General features: G+C 31.6%; 1 protein-coding gene and 1 long non-coding RNA gene across 2 annotated transcripts; both read left to right on the top strand.

The window, feature by feature from the left end:
• Positions 1 to 973: 973 nt before the first annotated feature.
• LOC146955344 (serine/arginine-rich SC35-like splicing factor SCL30A) lies at positions 974 to 3,705 on the top strand. Its single transcript, XM_085721183.1, has 6 exons — positions 974 to 1,042; positions 1,417 to 1,599; positions 2,069 to 2,146; positions 2,838 to 3,002; positions 3,147 to 3,260; positions 3,359 to 3,705. Exons 2-6 carry the CDS (start codon positions 1,433 to 1,435, stop codon positions 3,510 to 3,512), a joined length of 678 nt encoding a protein of 225 aa, XP_085577309.1. The 5' UTR covers positions 974 to 1,042; positions 1,417 to 1,432; the 3' UTR covers positions 3,513 to 3,705.
• An 11,041-nt stretch (positions 3,706 to 14,746) lies between these two features.
• LOC146955343 (uncharacterized) lies at positions 14,747 to 15,237 on the top strand. The gene is made up of 2 exons (XR_015009741.1): positions 14,747 to 14,845; positions 14,971 to 15,237. It is a non-coding gene; the product is annotated as an uncharacterized LOC146955343 (long non-coding RNA).
• Positions 15,238 to 16,124: the final 887 nt, after the last annotated feature.

Raw genomic sequence — 16,124 nt, 5'->3', positions numbered from 1 at the left:
TTGCTACTTGCTACAATAGACCCGTTGTTCTATTGACTTTGCTCGAAAAAGGTATATGTGAGACATATTTCCCAATCCGAAGTGCTCCACCACTTAAGTCACAATCCAACATCATGTGTCTTTGCTTAATTTCCGACCACTATCTTCATGTTATTTTGAAAGAAGGTTGTCCGTTACAGCCGAGTTGTATGGAGTGGATGAACAACAAGATTGGTGAGGTGGAGAAATGACATTTTGAATTTTTGGATAGACAAGACGCATTCAATGAACTCGTGTCCAAGGAGCCGAAACCGCCAAAGAAACCAACAAATGAGCACAATCCAATTATTTGTGATGATACTCCCACTCCGGGAAAAAAGGAAACAAGAATTTGAAGTCATGGAAGACATGAAAGACGACATGCCCGTAGAAGGGACTTCTTAGAGGACTCCGCCCCTCAAAATCCCAAATTTTATCGTTTAGACCCATTTTTCATTTTTTTTAATTATTCATATTCTCAGTAAAATCCGAAAAAATTTGCACTAGTTTTATTTGAATTTTAGAATTTTTTTATGGTATTTTTATATTTTTATGATTTTATTTGACAGTTCTTAGCATTTTTTACTTAATTTTTTTGTTGTTTTTAAAATTAAAACTCAAAAATGCTGAAATGTGAGAGAGTCTGATGGCTGATTATACATAAGAATTGTCCGGATTATAAAATTCGAAATAGTAAACATGAATTCAAATTTTAAAATCTGTATGAGGGCATTTTTGGAAAAAACACATGGCGCGCGAGAATTCTATAGGGTGGGAAAAGTAATACTCATTTATTAATGTAGATGTTGATTACGTGTCTGCATAATAACACGTGATCGTAGAAGATCCCCACGGTAACCCATGCACCTTCATGTACCAAATGATTACCCATCGAGGTAGAAGTTTCTCGAACACACGAGATGGTTACAAATACAACGATCGAAAACGAATCTGCAAAGCGAAAATCAAACTTTTCTGCGTCCAAATTCTGCAACCGAGATTCGTTTCGCAATTTCTGAACCAGGTAAAATTCTCAATTCCGATTTTTATATTCATCTGATTCATAATGATTCTTTACATATAGTTTATCTTCAGAAATTTCTGTAAAAAATTATTTATATCTGCATGTGAAGATCATGATTTAATTTCTCTGTTTTAATTGTTAATTTTGCCATTAATGTTATGATTTGTGTTTAAATTGTGTTTGTAGCGTTGAGTTTTTTAAATCAGCGTTGATTCTGTAAGGAAATTGCTGAATTATAAATTAACGTTGAATTTGATGAATTAAAGTTGGCATCGAAATTGTTTTTATAGTTGTTAATTTTCGCTAATTTTATAGTTTTATCAATTAATTAAGGTTGTTAAGAGATTTTTTTTGTTGTGGGATGATATATATAGGTGTAACGAGATCAAGATGAGGGGAAGAAGTTACAGTTACAGTCCTTCACCTCCAAGGCGTTACGGTGGAGGAAGGAGACGCAGTCCGAGTCCGAGAGGCCGGTATGGAGGACGCTATAGAGGTGGCCGTGATAGGGATTTGCCTACTAGTCTTCTCGTCCGAAACCTGGCCAAAGATTGCAGGTAATGGATTTCAGAATTTTGTAGTTGGTTATTTGATTTGATTTATAATTGTTTTTTTGTTTTGCTATTGTTTCATGATTATTATTATTTTTTTGAATAATCCATGCATGTTTGGCAGAATTGTCAATATCACACACAAAGTGTAGCTACAGCAAAATCATGGTGGCTCCGCTCCACTATGATTCTGGAAAACTTAGTGATACCATACATGCGCTAGTCACTAAATGATTACTCTCCTCGATTGAGTCCTGAAATTGTATTAATATAGTAAATAGTCCTTTAAGGGTACCAAATCTGTTAATCTAGTCCTAAAGTATATGTAAATCTGTCAATTTACTTAGTTCCTAACATTTTAATAATAGCATAAACTAAATTGAAGGATAAGATTGATACTGCACTATTGTTATTGCTTTTAGCATGACATTTACTAGACTGATTTGGTTTTTCAAATGTTATACTTGGTTTGCAGGCCAGAAGATCTGCATGATCCATTTGGTCAGTTTGGTCCTGTCAAGGATGTTTACCTGCCTCGTGATTATTATACTGGGTGAGTATATTTTCATTGGCTGAAACATAGTTGATAGCCTTCATAGCCTATTTTGTTTCTTGAGATGCCTGAATTGACTCTTGCTGTTTATTTCATCATTTCGAAGTTTTGAAATTTTTGTGCTATGAAGTTGTGTTTAATGTTTATGTCCTGGACGACTTGGGATTTTTTTTTGTAAAATTTTATGGTGGCTTTTTTTCCCCTCCTATTGCCACTTCATTATCAATAAACAGTAATTTATAACCCAATCATTTATGGGAATTTGGTTTGTTTTTTTTTATTGAAAGTGTTGAAGACAAGAATGAAGTAATAAGAGTATTGTATTGAAGACAAGAATGAAGTAATAAGAGTGTCATAAAGAAGACACCACCAAGTAGTAGTAAGAGTTGAAGTTCAGGGTGATGTTAGTGTTCCGGAAGGTTGAGTTTGAACTCATTTGAAAGAAGTTCAAGTCTTGAAGTTCAAGTATTGAAGATTTTCATCTCAATATTTTGGCTTCTAAAAGGTTAGAATTGTGTGGTGTTTATTATTGAATTCTGTGGAAAGTTGAGAGTGTGACTTGTGATTGTCCGGCGACGCGATCATATTTTTGAATAATGAATATCTGCCATCCACACTACTTCAGTATGCAGGTGTGTTTATTTGATATGCCATATCCTATCTCTTGATGCATTTGGATCTTATGTTCCAGGGAGCCAAGGGGTTTTGGGTTTGTTCAATTTGTGGATCCAGCTGATGCTGCAGATGCGAAATATCACATGGATGGTCAAGTTCTTCTTGGTCGTGAGTTAACTGTGGTGTTTGCTGAAGAAAACAGAAAGAAACCTCAAGAAATGAGAGCAAGAGAACGTGGGAGGTAAGAATATAGATTATTGACCATCTCTAATAATATCAAAGTTAATATAAGTGTTGGTATTATTTTGAAATTGCATTTTTTTGTCTATCTCATTTGTGAATTATTTCTAATTCAATTTTCCTATTCAATCTATCTCTGGTGTAGGTCATATGATTATAGGCGATCTCCACGTCGTCGTTCTCGTTCACCACGCTATGCACGAACTTATTCTCGTAGTCCAGACTATACACCTTCACCAAGAAGAAGGCGATATTCCAGGTTTGTTACTGGATTAACTTGTGACTTAAGTCTTTATTTCTGGTGTATATCATTTCCTGTATTTGTTTCTTACTATGGCCTGTTCCATTATAATTCAGGTCAATCTCACCAAGAGACGAAAGGTATAGGAGACGTTCATACTCTAGATCTCCTTATAGATCCCCTTATAGATCGCCTTATGCATCAAGAAGCCCTGATCGAGGTAGGAGTTACAGCAGGAGCATAAGCCGCAGTCCAGGGTACTCTAGGTGATTTAACTTGCAAGATTGGTTAATATGGGAGATGATGCTGTAGTTTTCATTTTATTTCTGATGTTGCTTGTGTTCAGTGTTCTTGATAGATGATATGTTAATTTATCTGGATTTGTCGTATTATCTATTGTTTGCGACTGTGTTCTATATTTAGTCCTGTTTTAATCAGAATGCCTCTTGACTGTGTTCTTTTATTTGTGCTTAAGAATTTCATCGATGCTTAGTTTCTTTTGCATTGTATGTGGTCTATGTGTAGCAGATTCAAGTGAAACGTTTGTGTAATATATAATGAGGAAAACAGCGTGTATGTGTAGCATCAATCTTGTTTAGATTGAATTGAGTTTTGTGTGACAGTGGTTGAATGAAGTAAACTCAGAACATTCGTATGTTCTGGTGAGGGCATATATATTTAACGATTTATATTTGTTGATAAAACCAGTTGAGACCTGGCCAATAGTAATTACCAAGATAAAATAACTTATAAAGACATTGGCCACCCTAACATCAAGTATGCTTAAATTGATAATAATGATTAATTGATAAGGAGAATTCATCCTGTATAGATTCTCTTAGTTTTTAACAAGTTGAAATACTCATTGGCTGTTTATTGGCTCCCATGTTTTTGTGTGGTGTTGCTAGGCCAAGCCACTGATGCTTTGTAACACTTTTAGGCTTATGCACTTCTTTTGCAAGGCATTCAATGAAATATGCTGTTTCAAAAAAAAAAAAACAAGTTGAAATATAATACATTTTGTTTTGTGTTTATGTTGGAGCTTCAAAACGTTGAAGATTTGGAAAAAAGAGTAAGAGATTACACTGTAATTCTCTCATGATTGCGATACTAGGAATGGAAAATTCGTTTGATGTTCTATTAAATTTTTGGTTGGATAAATTTTAAGCCGTTCTATGTTTTATTTTTTGGTTTCGTAGTCAACAACTAACAGTAAAGTTATATAAAAGGTAAAGTGCAATATTTAATGTAAAATTGGGGTGAAAAATGGCTAATTTGATGAATGAGGCCCAATAAATTAGGGTGATAAAACACATTTGACCCTAATTATTTTAAGAATATACTATTATTCAATTTGTTTTCTCCCAAACTAAAATGATTTGGAGTTATGACTAAGTAAGTCTTTTAAAATTCTCCCAAACTAAAATGATTTGGAGTTATGACTAAGTAAGTCTTTTAAAAATATGTCTTATAATACAAAATGATATAATAGACAAAACATTATTGACTACCTTATTCAATAATTGGAGTTGTGATACCAGAAACGGCTCCCTTGCCGTACTCACAAGGAAGGAAGGTGGGGAAGCCTACAACTCTGCGTCTCTGCTATTTCAATCAATGCAGGGTACGCATAAATTAGGGTTAAATATATTTTTGGTCCTTATAAATATGTCATTTTTTCGTTTTAGTCCCTCTAAAATTTTCCTTCAACTTTTAGTCCCTCTAAAATTTTCAATCTTCATTTTTGGTCCCTCTTTTAAAGTAAACTCATATGTAGAATTCATATTTTTAAATAAAATTTTCCAGAAAAATTCAAAATATTATAAGAATCACTCCCAAAAAAATTTAGAATTTTTTAACAAAACATGAATTTAATATGAATTTTTATATTTTTTATGGTTAAAAATTCATATTTAATTTGTGTTTTTTTTTAAAAATTCTAATTTTTTTTAGGAATTTTTTTTAGAATATTTTACATATTTCTGCACAATTTCATTAAAAAAATACAAAAATTAAATTAAAAATAAGGACCAAAAGTAGTGATTGAAAATTTTATAGGGACTAAAAGTTGAAGGAAAATTTTAGAGGGACTAAAACAAAAAGTTGACATATTTATAGGGACCAAAAACATATTTAACCCCATAAATTATTCACCGACACTAACTTGTGATTTACTATGCATAATGGAAATGAGAAAATAAAAAGATCACTAATGAAAAAAGACTTGATTTGGAAGAATAAAGCAACTAGGCCCCTTAAAAAAACCAGAGAAGTATGAATTAAAGAAATTAAAAATGCAATTAGCTATCATTTTGAAAAAAAATACTAGGGTAGTATCATTTAACGAGAGATCCAAAATAATTAAAAGCTAGTATAGTGACCCGTGCCAAGCACGGGGAAATAAAAAACTTTTTTCATCAAATGTATAGATTTTATATTATGTTATCTTAAAGTTATAAGTGTGGTTATAATTTAAAATTGATATGGAAAAAAATATCATCTTAATTTTGTTAATTTTGTATATATTTTAAAATATTTAAACATTGCACATAAAGATTAAAGTATTTTAATTTATACTTATACTAATTATTTGTAGTATAAGATGTACTCATTGATAAACTTAGCATATGCAATATTTTTGCAAAAATACGCCGGCGTACTGTATATTATTATTTGTTGACATAATGTATTTTATTAATCATAAAAACTAAAAATTTGTATTTTTTTTATATAATAGTCAGTGTCAGATGCATACACCTAGTCTGTGAATGCAAACGTTAAACTTTTTACGGGTGTGTATAAATATAGTTTGGGCTATAGAAACGCCGATTGTTATTTGTTTTTATTTTTTATAAAACCAATGGTTTAATGTAAATATTGTATTTTAGGGTAACAACGATGTAAAAAAAAAGTTCCACGTATTGTTATACCTAAAAAGTGCGTCAATTAAAAGTCAATGGCAGGAGGATCTGCTTATATAGAAATTGCATGTCCCGTAATGACCAGTACGCCTTACAAAGAAATTAAAAAAAATGACTTCCAAACAATACGCAACTTTAGTTTTCTAAATTATAGCAACAACAATTCTAAAACATAACCAATGATCATACTTTTTAAAAAACTTCACGATACACAACATTTGTGGTCTCCTTGCAAACATTATTATCTTCATCCAAGATGAGCAGCTTCAAACCTTTTCTAGAAGTAACTCGAGAGACAACAACATAGAGTTGTCCATGCGTGAACACGGGCTTAGGAAGATAAACTCCCATTCGAAATAAAGATTGACCCTGACTTTTATTTATTGTCATTGCAAAACAAAGCGTCAATGGAAACTGCATGCGCCTGAATTTGAAGGGTAGTTCTGGATCACTTGGAGTAAGATTCATCCTGGGAATGAATACCCTGATACCTGCCCTTTTTCCTGTAATTACGGTAGCAGCTATCGTGCTATTCCCTAGATGTGTAACTGTTAGCCTCGTACCATTACACAGTCCATTGGCCTGATCGATGTTTCTCATCAGCATAATTGGACATCCCACCTTAGTTTCAACCGGTGATTTGGAATTCCAGAGCTCTTAATACCATTAAGAAATTCCGTTGTGAATCACTCGCTTTGGACATCAGAATTTTCACCCAATCGACAAACAGAATCAGAGCTTAAATACTCTTTCTCTTCACCTGGAACCAGTGACATCATATATTCGTTAACATGCTCAACTGAATAAAGCGTTGGTGCGAGTATTCCCCTTTCTTGGAAAATAGCGGGTCACCAAGATTATCATTCAAATCGGGATACACAAAGTCTATAAGTGACATCAACGGATTTTTTGTGTTTGATATGAGCAAATCTTCAGGAATTTCTACCTTCATTTCACCATTCTCATTCGAAGCGTCGTTGTCGTCTCCAATTGAGAGTATCCATTTGCCAAAATTAGCAATTTCTTACTGCTCTGCAGGTACCGAAGATGCACCCAATCTCATATTAACAGTAAGCCTCGACACATTACAATAAGCCCATATCTTTGATGAATTGATTGAGGCATCAATAATATCCTGCCTCGATCCTTTTCGGACAACAGGCAATATCTGCCTGAAATCACCACCTAAAACTACTGTCATTCCACCAAAAGGTTTAAACTCGTTTAAGGGATCATTCTTGGACATGATATCACGCATTGATCGGTCAACTGCCTCAAAACACCATCGGTGCATCATTGGAGCCTCATCCCAAATTATCAACTTTGCAGTACGCACCAGGTCTTCCCCTAAGACTATCCTTTTCCATCGTAAGCGATGATGCTTCATTAATCTTAATAGGGACTGTCAGCGTCGAGTGCGCGGTTCTTCCATCTGGTAATAGAAGAGCCGCTATACCACTGGATGCATCATTCAATACAATTAACCCCTTCGATCTAACAGCAGCCGACAATGTTTTCCATATAAAGGTTTTTCCAGTACCACCGTAACCATATAAGAAGAAGAAACCACCGTCGTCAGAACCAATGGACTCCATGATCTTGTCATGCACACATCTTTGTTCATCAGTCAACATCAGTAACATATTAGTGTGTGTCTTTTCAGTTCATCATTGTTGTAATTTAGCTCATCAACGATAAGCTTGTTTGTGAAAGTTGGCACGTCTGCTGCGTTTGGCCTGGGCATAGATTTGAATTCAGTAAGAGACCATCCGTTTTCCTGAAGCAGCATTTCAATTTCAATCAAACACAGGTTCTTCAAGTCATCGTCACCTATACGCAGATCTGCATATTAAATGTGAAGTCACGCAATTAATATTAACACCTTGCATATGTGTGCACGTTGAAGAGAGAGAAAATATATTAGCTTTATATGAGAATCCTTTATATTTAAACATATCAGCCTAAAAAATATGGAAAATGCTGAATGGTATTGTAAAGTTAGTAACTCTTAGTTTGTTCTTTACTATATCTTCCAAAAAGTACCTCTTAACTACTTAAACTACTCTAATCAGCCTTTACTATATCCTAAAAAACACACCCCTCGAAAACAACCTTGTTATCAAGGTTGGAATGTGTTAAATTTCTTAATGTGTAATAGTCTTCAAATGTATCACCCTTATCCCTATTTTTTATTAGTGAAGTACTGTTTTTCTTCACATCTTCATCAATAACATGAGTAGTTTCTCTCCACTTCCTTTACATAAGCATTTCATTTTGAGAAAAAGAGAGATAACTGATCTTGGAACCATTTGAAATAAATTATTTGTCTAAGAAACTTTTATAAAAATAATTGCCTCGTCCATGTCATTTGCACCCTGATGCTAAAATCGTCACCCCAGAATTCCAAGCAGTATTTGACTTGTGTTGCTTAAAAAACAACAACAAAGGAGTACACAAAGAAAAGTGCAGTGGAGACAACACTAACAAATATATCTCAGTGGAGATATGTTTTTATTTTGAAGTTTTATGTTACCTCTTAATGCATTTTAAGTGCATCTTTTCCCTTTAAAGTTGCATAATGACATGCCATTTGTTCTAATTCTCATCAATGACAATTACAACATGTTCTGGCCTTAAAAAAAATATCATTATGTCTTGAAACATGCTTATTTTCACTTCTGTCTTTGTCATAATGATAGTAAGAGAATATATGCAATACAACGAAAAAAATGACATTAAAGTTACGACTCAATTCTTAATCCAAAAAAGCTTCTTTTAGCTTAACTCAAACTAAAAAATTAAGCTTATTTGTAAAGGAGTTCCCAAGCCATTATTTATTTAACGCGAAAATAAATAGATATTGGAACTGCTACAAAATGATGTCATGAATGCTCACTAATCTAGATAACGTGAAAAATTAATCAATTAAAGAACAGAAAATGTGAACAAATTAATCAAGATATACATAGTGGAAATCTATATATGACAGTTTTGTGGCATCGATAGTAGGTCATGCATTAACCTTATGTTGTTTGCATTATCTGTGGGTGTGTTGGCCTCATGTTAACCTGCTATTACGTGATGTAGCAGCTGGCTGGGAGGCTTCTGTATGTTCATAATTGTTGTTGCGTCCGCTTGGCTTTTTTGTTTTTTAGTTGCAGGTATTTCGGCCTGTTGTAGTGCAGCTTTGCTGCTGTGCAGCTGCGACTTTTTAGAGGATATTTGTGGGCATTAGATTGTGAGACAGGGGTACTATCGTGTAGGCAGCACCACGGTTTATCGTGATTCTTTGCTGGGTTTGGTCTTTGATTAAGGCAACCTAGTGTACACCTTGGCCTCATGATTTTTTGGGTGCAGGCGTGTTGCCTTTGTTGGTTCTTGTATTCATCCTCTGTTCATTTTTGCGAGTACTTGGCGTTTCCTACGCCCTCTCAACGAAGAATAATATTTGCTGTCTAAAAAAAAATAGTGAAAAGCTATCTGGTGTGCCTACTTTATTAGGTAACCTTGAATTTATCTCTGTTTTACTCAAGCTATTGTTTTCTTACGTGCATACACTCGTATTTAAATTCTTTCTTTCTATTCTATATATTGCTGTATAAACCTGTTCTCATGAAGCACGAGAAATTAACGTACATATTTTATTTACTTTTACTCGAAGAATTTACGTATTTATATAAGTTTAACTATATATATATTTTTTAAATTGAAAATTAATTTACACAAAGTTAGTGAATATTTAAGTTATTTGATATATAAATTTAAAGTAACTTTAGTATAAATTGTAAAGTTTTTTTACAAAAAATATAACTTGTAATTTTGTGTAGTTTTCGTAAAAAATATTATATAGTTGTATTAAGATATTTGCTTTTAAAAATATAAAGTATATGTAGTTTGCAACTATATTTTATTTTAAATTAGTATCTTTATCCTAACTAATAAATTGTTTCAAGGGGTTGAATAGTTCAAATGGTTTGAGTTAAGGAATAAGAAGTTTGAGATACTGTGGTCAAACTGAAACGAAAGAGTAAAGATTAATGTAACAAATAATTACTAACATTTGTCATTAAAATAAATGACAACTGTTTCAATCTCTCCAACATAATGATATTTGGACCAAGACTATTTTACATTGACGTTTAAAAAAAAAACTTATATTTACTATTTTCAAATTCACCTTTTTAAAATGGTTTTTTATAAGATCTATGGTAGCCCATGATTGGCTCGTGAAACTTAGGCATGGCAATAAAACTTGTACACACAGATACCCGACTGAACTCATCTCGATTTGACAGATTTTCTCCTTTGTCTGGGTTTGGATTTTCCTCAATTTCAAAATACGGATATGGTGCGGGTAATAGAGATATAGATACTCACTTCGAACCCGTACCAATTGTAGAAATATATTGATATGTAACATGCAAGTCTCTAAATATTATCCCTACTTTTGAGATATTTATGAACTTTTAATCACTGTAATCATTACCTTAGTTTAAAATTGACTAATTACCTTATGGAGAGGTCTGTTTGATATAAAATTTGGTATTGGGTGTTTTCCCATTTCAACACTTCTTTTACCTTGTGTTCTTGAATTTGATGATAATAGTTATAGTTTCTCCTCTCTGATGTCTATCATGTTCGATTATGGTAATATATATGTCATAACCTTCATTAAATAATTTTTGAAAATACTACTTCCATGTACCTTTTATATCTCTTTTCTGGACAATAATTTTACTTGCTTCCATTTTAATACACCTCACTTGATCCATATATCTTTTCTTACTTTTTTGTCCCTTAGCAAGAATATATATAAACTTTTCTCCCTCATTGGCGTGTAAGGATTGGTATAACTCATCAAAAACTTGTGATCTTGCTGCATTCAATGCCTTATCCGTCCCTTTCTTAGCTCTCTTATAATTTTCCTACATATTTGTACTTTTACACGTGTACCACACTTTAAAACATTCTCTTTTGATTCTCACTTTAATTTGAACATTTTGGTTCCACCAAGATTCTTTACTCCTAGCTAGGTTCAAAATCTATTAATTCTCCTAGTGTCTCTTTTGCTGCTTTGCTAATCTCATACGTCATCTTGTTTCACATATCATTTTCGCTTCTATGTAGTTTTGCACAACCTTCCTTTAAAATCTTTTGTAGGAAAACACTATGTTTTTCATCCTTTAAATTCCACCACTTGATCCTTGTATCCCAATCATGACATCTCATCTTTGGTCTTCTCTTAACCCTTACATCCATAGCCAATATTATATGTTGGATAATCATACTCTCTCCAGGTAAAACTTTAAGTCCAAACAAATATTTATGTCAGAATTGCCAATAAGAAATAAATCTATCTGAGAACATGATATCTCACTCTTGTATGTAATAATATTCCCTTTTCTTTTCCTAAAGTAAGATTAAAAGACAACAAAAAATCTAGGATGGATTTACCAAATGCGTTTTTCTCCCCAAGGTTATACCCTCATTCACACCTTCAAAAGTTATCAAACACTCCTTACACTTTAATTAAGCCTTTCAAATCCTTCCAAAATTTTACTTTAGGATATTCTTTCAAACCTATCCAAGGTGAGTAAACACTAATAACATTAAAGATGTCTTATTTCCTTTCAAAAAAATAAATTAAAGATGTCTTATTAAACTACAAATTTGTGGGCTACGATCCAATCTCCCTATCCTCTTTACATTCAAAATATCTTTTTTCCATTCCTTATCCTCAATAATGCCTACACCATTTCTTGATCTAACTATTCCAGTTTACAATGCTTAAATACTGAACTATCTAATTCTTTCGCCTTTTCACCCACCCACTTAGTTTCTTGTTGGCACATAAAATTAATCTTCCTCCTACTCATAACGTCAATCATTTCCATATATGTTCAAGTAAGAGTGCCTTTATTCCATGTTCAAAAACAGATCCTACTCTCATGAACTAACTTCTTTACCCACACTTGTTCACAAAGATGTGGGACCGTTGCTTATTTTTTACTTCATTCAGGCATCGATGTATCCACCTCTGCTCATTTAACATTGTACTTCAGCTATACAACACGTTTCTTCTTGTCACTGTCCTAATGTTCACACTATTATATATTAGGTCCATGCCTTAGAGATTCAAAGTGTTTCAATTAAATTCAAGTGTTCAAATTTTAAACAGTAGAATCTAGTCCAAGTCTTCAGTTTTTTTATAATATATAATGTCATTTAATTAAAGGGTTTTTATATCATGTGCAAATTTGCACATGTTAAGAAGTTTAAAGTAGTATGTTTGATTTGGAACTTGTGTATTTTCTATTAATATATAATTTTTTAATAAATAATTGTTGTTTTTCAATAAATAGTTGCCGCTTTTAGTTACTTTAACATATGCAATATTGCACATGTTAGACAAACCTTTTAATTATATATATATATATATTTAAGATATTTGTTAAAAAGTTATGTGCTATTATTTGTTGATCCAACCTAATGAAACTTGATTGCATCGAGTAATAGATTACAATGAAAACCGACCCAGAACACATGTAGGCGTGGATACAAAAGCATGTTTTCTTATTTTGAAATAGGTCTCCTCATCGATAATTAATTTTGTTCATACCCATAACAGCGTAATTTTGAAATACATTTTTATTAAGCCAAAAAGGGTGTAGCAAAGACGCTAGCAACCCCCAAAATATATATTAGTCAAAAAAGAGAGATTACAAAATGAGGAAGGGGACCAAACCAAGACTTCCTCAATGAGAAGAAAACCTAAAATTTGGAATACCAGTCATGTTCCTTACATAATATTCCCTTGCAAACAAAGGTATGCTAGACCAGAAAACAAAAGAGTCCATGGTTAATCCAAAGTTTGCAAGAGAATCCGCCACTTGATTTCCTTCTCTAAAGATATGTGTTACTTATAATATTTCCCAAAGAATAAATTGAATCTTCACTCTTACATATAAAACATGCATTTTATGATAATTATCAAGTACAATATTGACTCTCCGGTCTTCACTTTATATTGAGTCTTATGGTATTTAAAAGAAAAAAATCAATCCTAATTAAATTGTTAAAAAATATCGGTACGTATAATTTGTGATTTTTTTAAAGATGTAAGTACTGAATTATTAAATGTATTATCTTTAAATTATTATTTCTGCACCATAGAATTCTTTTTGTTTTTATATGTAAGAATTAAAGTGATTCTTGTAACACTCATCCAAAAAACTTATTTGACCTTATAAATTTGTTATTAAGTTTGGTGATCCACGCAATGCATATATCTCCAAAATATTTTCACACTTCAATTTGAACACTTCTTTTGCCTCACGTTCTTGAATTCGACAATAATAATTATGATTTCAATTTTCCTCTCTAATGTCAAGTTTGTTAGAGTTAAGTAAAATCTCGCATCCTTTAATAAATAAGGTATGCAAATGTTTTTTTCATATATCTTTTTTGGAGTTTTTTTATATAAATATTTACAAAACTAATTTTTTTAGTAAAAATGTGTACCAACTTGTAAGAAACATATTCAGTATGTAATTATGAACCTTTAAACAACTTTGTTGCACCCATTCTTAAAAACCATGGTCGGGCCTAACACAACCCTACAAAACCGGCTTGTGATGTGAGGATTGCCCCCATTTATAAACACATTGTCAGGTCATCACCTATCCGATGTGAGACTCTTAACACCCATAGACCAAATAGATAAAATAATTATTTGGTTTACATAGTAGTAATAACAAACTTACTACTTTAATGGTACGGTGAAAAAAATAAGCACATAAAATTGTTTAGTAATCAATCACTAACATTTTGTACATTTAATGTCATTGATATATTTATTTAAAAAAATTAATCATTAAAAATATCATGAGTGTAATTGGAAAATTCTAATATGCAATTTTACCTTTCTAAAATATTTATGAATTCATTGTCGTGTCTTATATTAACATATATTAAGTGATAATGAACTTATATGATTTTATTAGTGGTTGATCATTATCTCTTGTTGACAAATTTTTTTTAGAAATTGTAGTTTTCAAAGTATTAGGAATTTTCTCCCTCTCCACTCGATCACCAGTTTTTCTTCTCTATCTTATTTTTTTCCCTCATCAATATTTCTTTTTCATTATTTCAATGGAAGGTGAAGATCCATTTGATTTGTTTTCTTCTAGTGAAAATATGTTTGGATGCAATAAAAAAAGTGTTATTTAGAAGTCAAGTCTGTGATATTTGGATTTTTATAAGACGCACACTAAATCTTTATATAATACAAAAGGATACTTCTATGAGCATAAGTACACGTGGCGCCTCATTTTGCTTCTACCATTTAATGCTCCTCAAACAAATTTTTTGCAATGCATTAGACCTTTGATCAAGAAAGTTGACTTAGTTGTGTATTATGTATCCATTGCATTTAATATTTTTATCAACCAATTAGAATGGATCATGACTCATAATTTTTTTTCTTAACCAATCAAAATAGATCATGACTCATTTATATTTTATGAGCCATTCAAAATTGATCTTGACATGATTTTTTTTCCTATATATAGACAATTTGTTTTTCATTATCTTCATCTACCATCTTCCTCTCATAAAATAAAAGACATTTTGTGTCCATAATTTAGGTTTCGAGTATACTTTTTATGATTGTTTTTCATTCTGGTTGTATTTATGTGCTTTTTGTTATAACATGTTGGTGTGAAAATTCTGTATTTAGTTTTCCTTCATTTTTTTTATCCAGTTCCTTTTTTTCTTCTCTTCTTCTAATTAACTATTTGCATTTTCAGGGTAACAAAATTCATGCTATTGTATGAAGAAATATGATCTATAAATTTGAGAAGGATTTGAAGGAAGGAAAGGTCTACTTTGATATTGCGCTACAAATCTTGGATCTTATCAAACAACGAAACATGACTACAAACAAAATTTTTAGTTTAACACAAAAATGAAATTATGCGGAGTGAATAGTGTACCTTCGGATATTTCAGTTCAGATATTGATTTGGTGTTTCTTATTATGTCATTTATATGTATAATACTTTTATTTTGTTCGGATTAGTTTTTTAATCACAACATTATTTTCGATCTTAAAGAGGTAGTACAATCTATTTGGAGGCTTTGATAAACTTTTTTTTTTTTAAAGAATGAGGCTTTGATAAACTTGATCATTTGTTATTTACACAAGTACAAAAAAGCAACCATTTTTAGAAAACTCCAATATTGTTTTAAACAATTATAAATTTGAAACAATTAATTGGACTCAAAGTGGTTAATGAGTTCTACTAAAGGATGAATTATTTAAGAAAAATAATTTTTGTTAAGACTTTAATTTCCTCTTTGCTCGAATTACCCGGGTCCTTTTCCTCTAGGACCGGAGGGTTAACCCCAACAACAAAAAAACATATTAGATTTTTTCCACTATATTTTTAAACAAGTCTATGAATAACAAGATAAATGATACACATCTTTATATAATATAAAAGAATACTTCTATGAGCCAAAGTACACATGGCATTACATTTTTCTTCTAGCATTTATTACTTCTCCAATACAATTCTACAATGTTTTTATACACATATTCAAATTTCAATCTCAATTCAAAATAAATGAAAATGATATACACCTTTACTTATCTTTTATGGAACTTTAATTTCATGTGTATATATGGAACTTTTATTTTGACCAAATATATATATATATATATATATATATATATATATATATATATATATGGGGTTTGCTACAATAGACCCACTCATTTTCATGAAGGTCTATTTTAGCAAGGTGCACCTTTTTCTTTGGACAAAAAAACCTTGTGTTATTTTTTGAGAAAGAACAAACTAAAGGGTACAGTTGTAATTGATGTTTAAACATATATTTTTATTTCTGAATTCATGCTTTTTGGGTCCCACTTATTTAGTTTCTTAGTAATTTTTTTAGCA

This window comes from Medicago sativa, chromosome 1 (genome assembly GCF_051527215.1).
Source record: "Medicago sativa cultivar Bolivia chromosome 1, Bolivia_mono, whole genome shotgun sequence".
NCBI lineage: Eukaryota > Viridiplantae > Streptophyta > Magnoliopsida > Fabales > Fabaceae > Medicago > Medicago sativa.
This window is presented reverse-complemented; position numbering and strand designations above follow the sequence as displayed.

Excerpts from the sequence above, each read along its gene's own strand:
- LOC146955344 (XM_085721183.1), top strand. The coding sequence starts at position 1,433 with ATGAGGGGAAGAAGTTACAGTTACAGTCCTTCACCTCCAAGGCGTTAC. Across the intron at positions 2,147-2,837 it reads CCTCGTGATTATTATACTGG|GGAGCCAAGGGGTTTTGGGT; the intron begins GTGAGTATATTT and ends CTTATGTTCCAG. Across the intron at positions 3,261-3,358 it reads AGAAGAAGGCGATATTCCAG|GTCAATCTCACCAAGAGACG; the intron begins GTTTGTTACTGG and ends ATTATAATTCAG.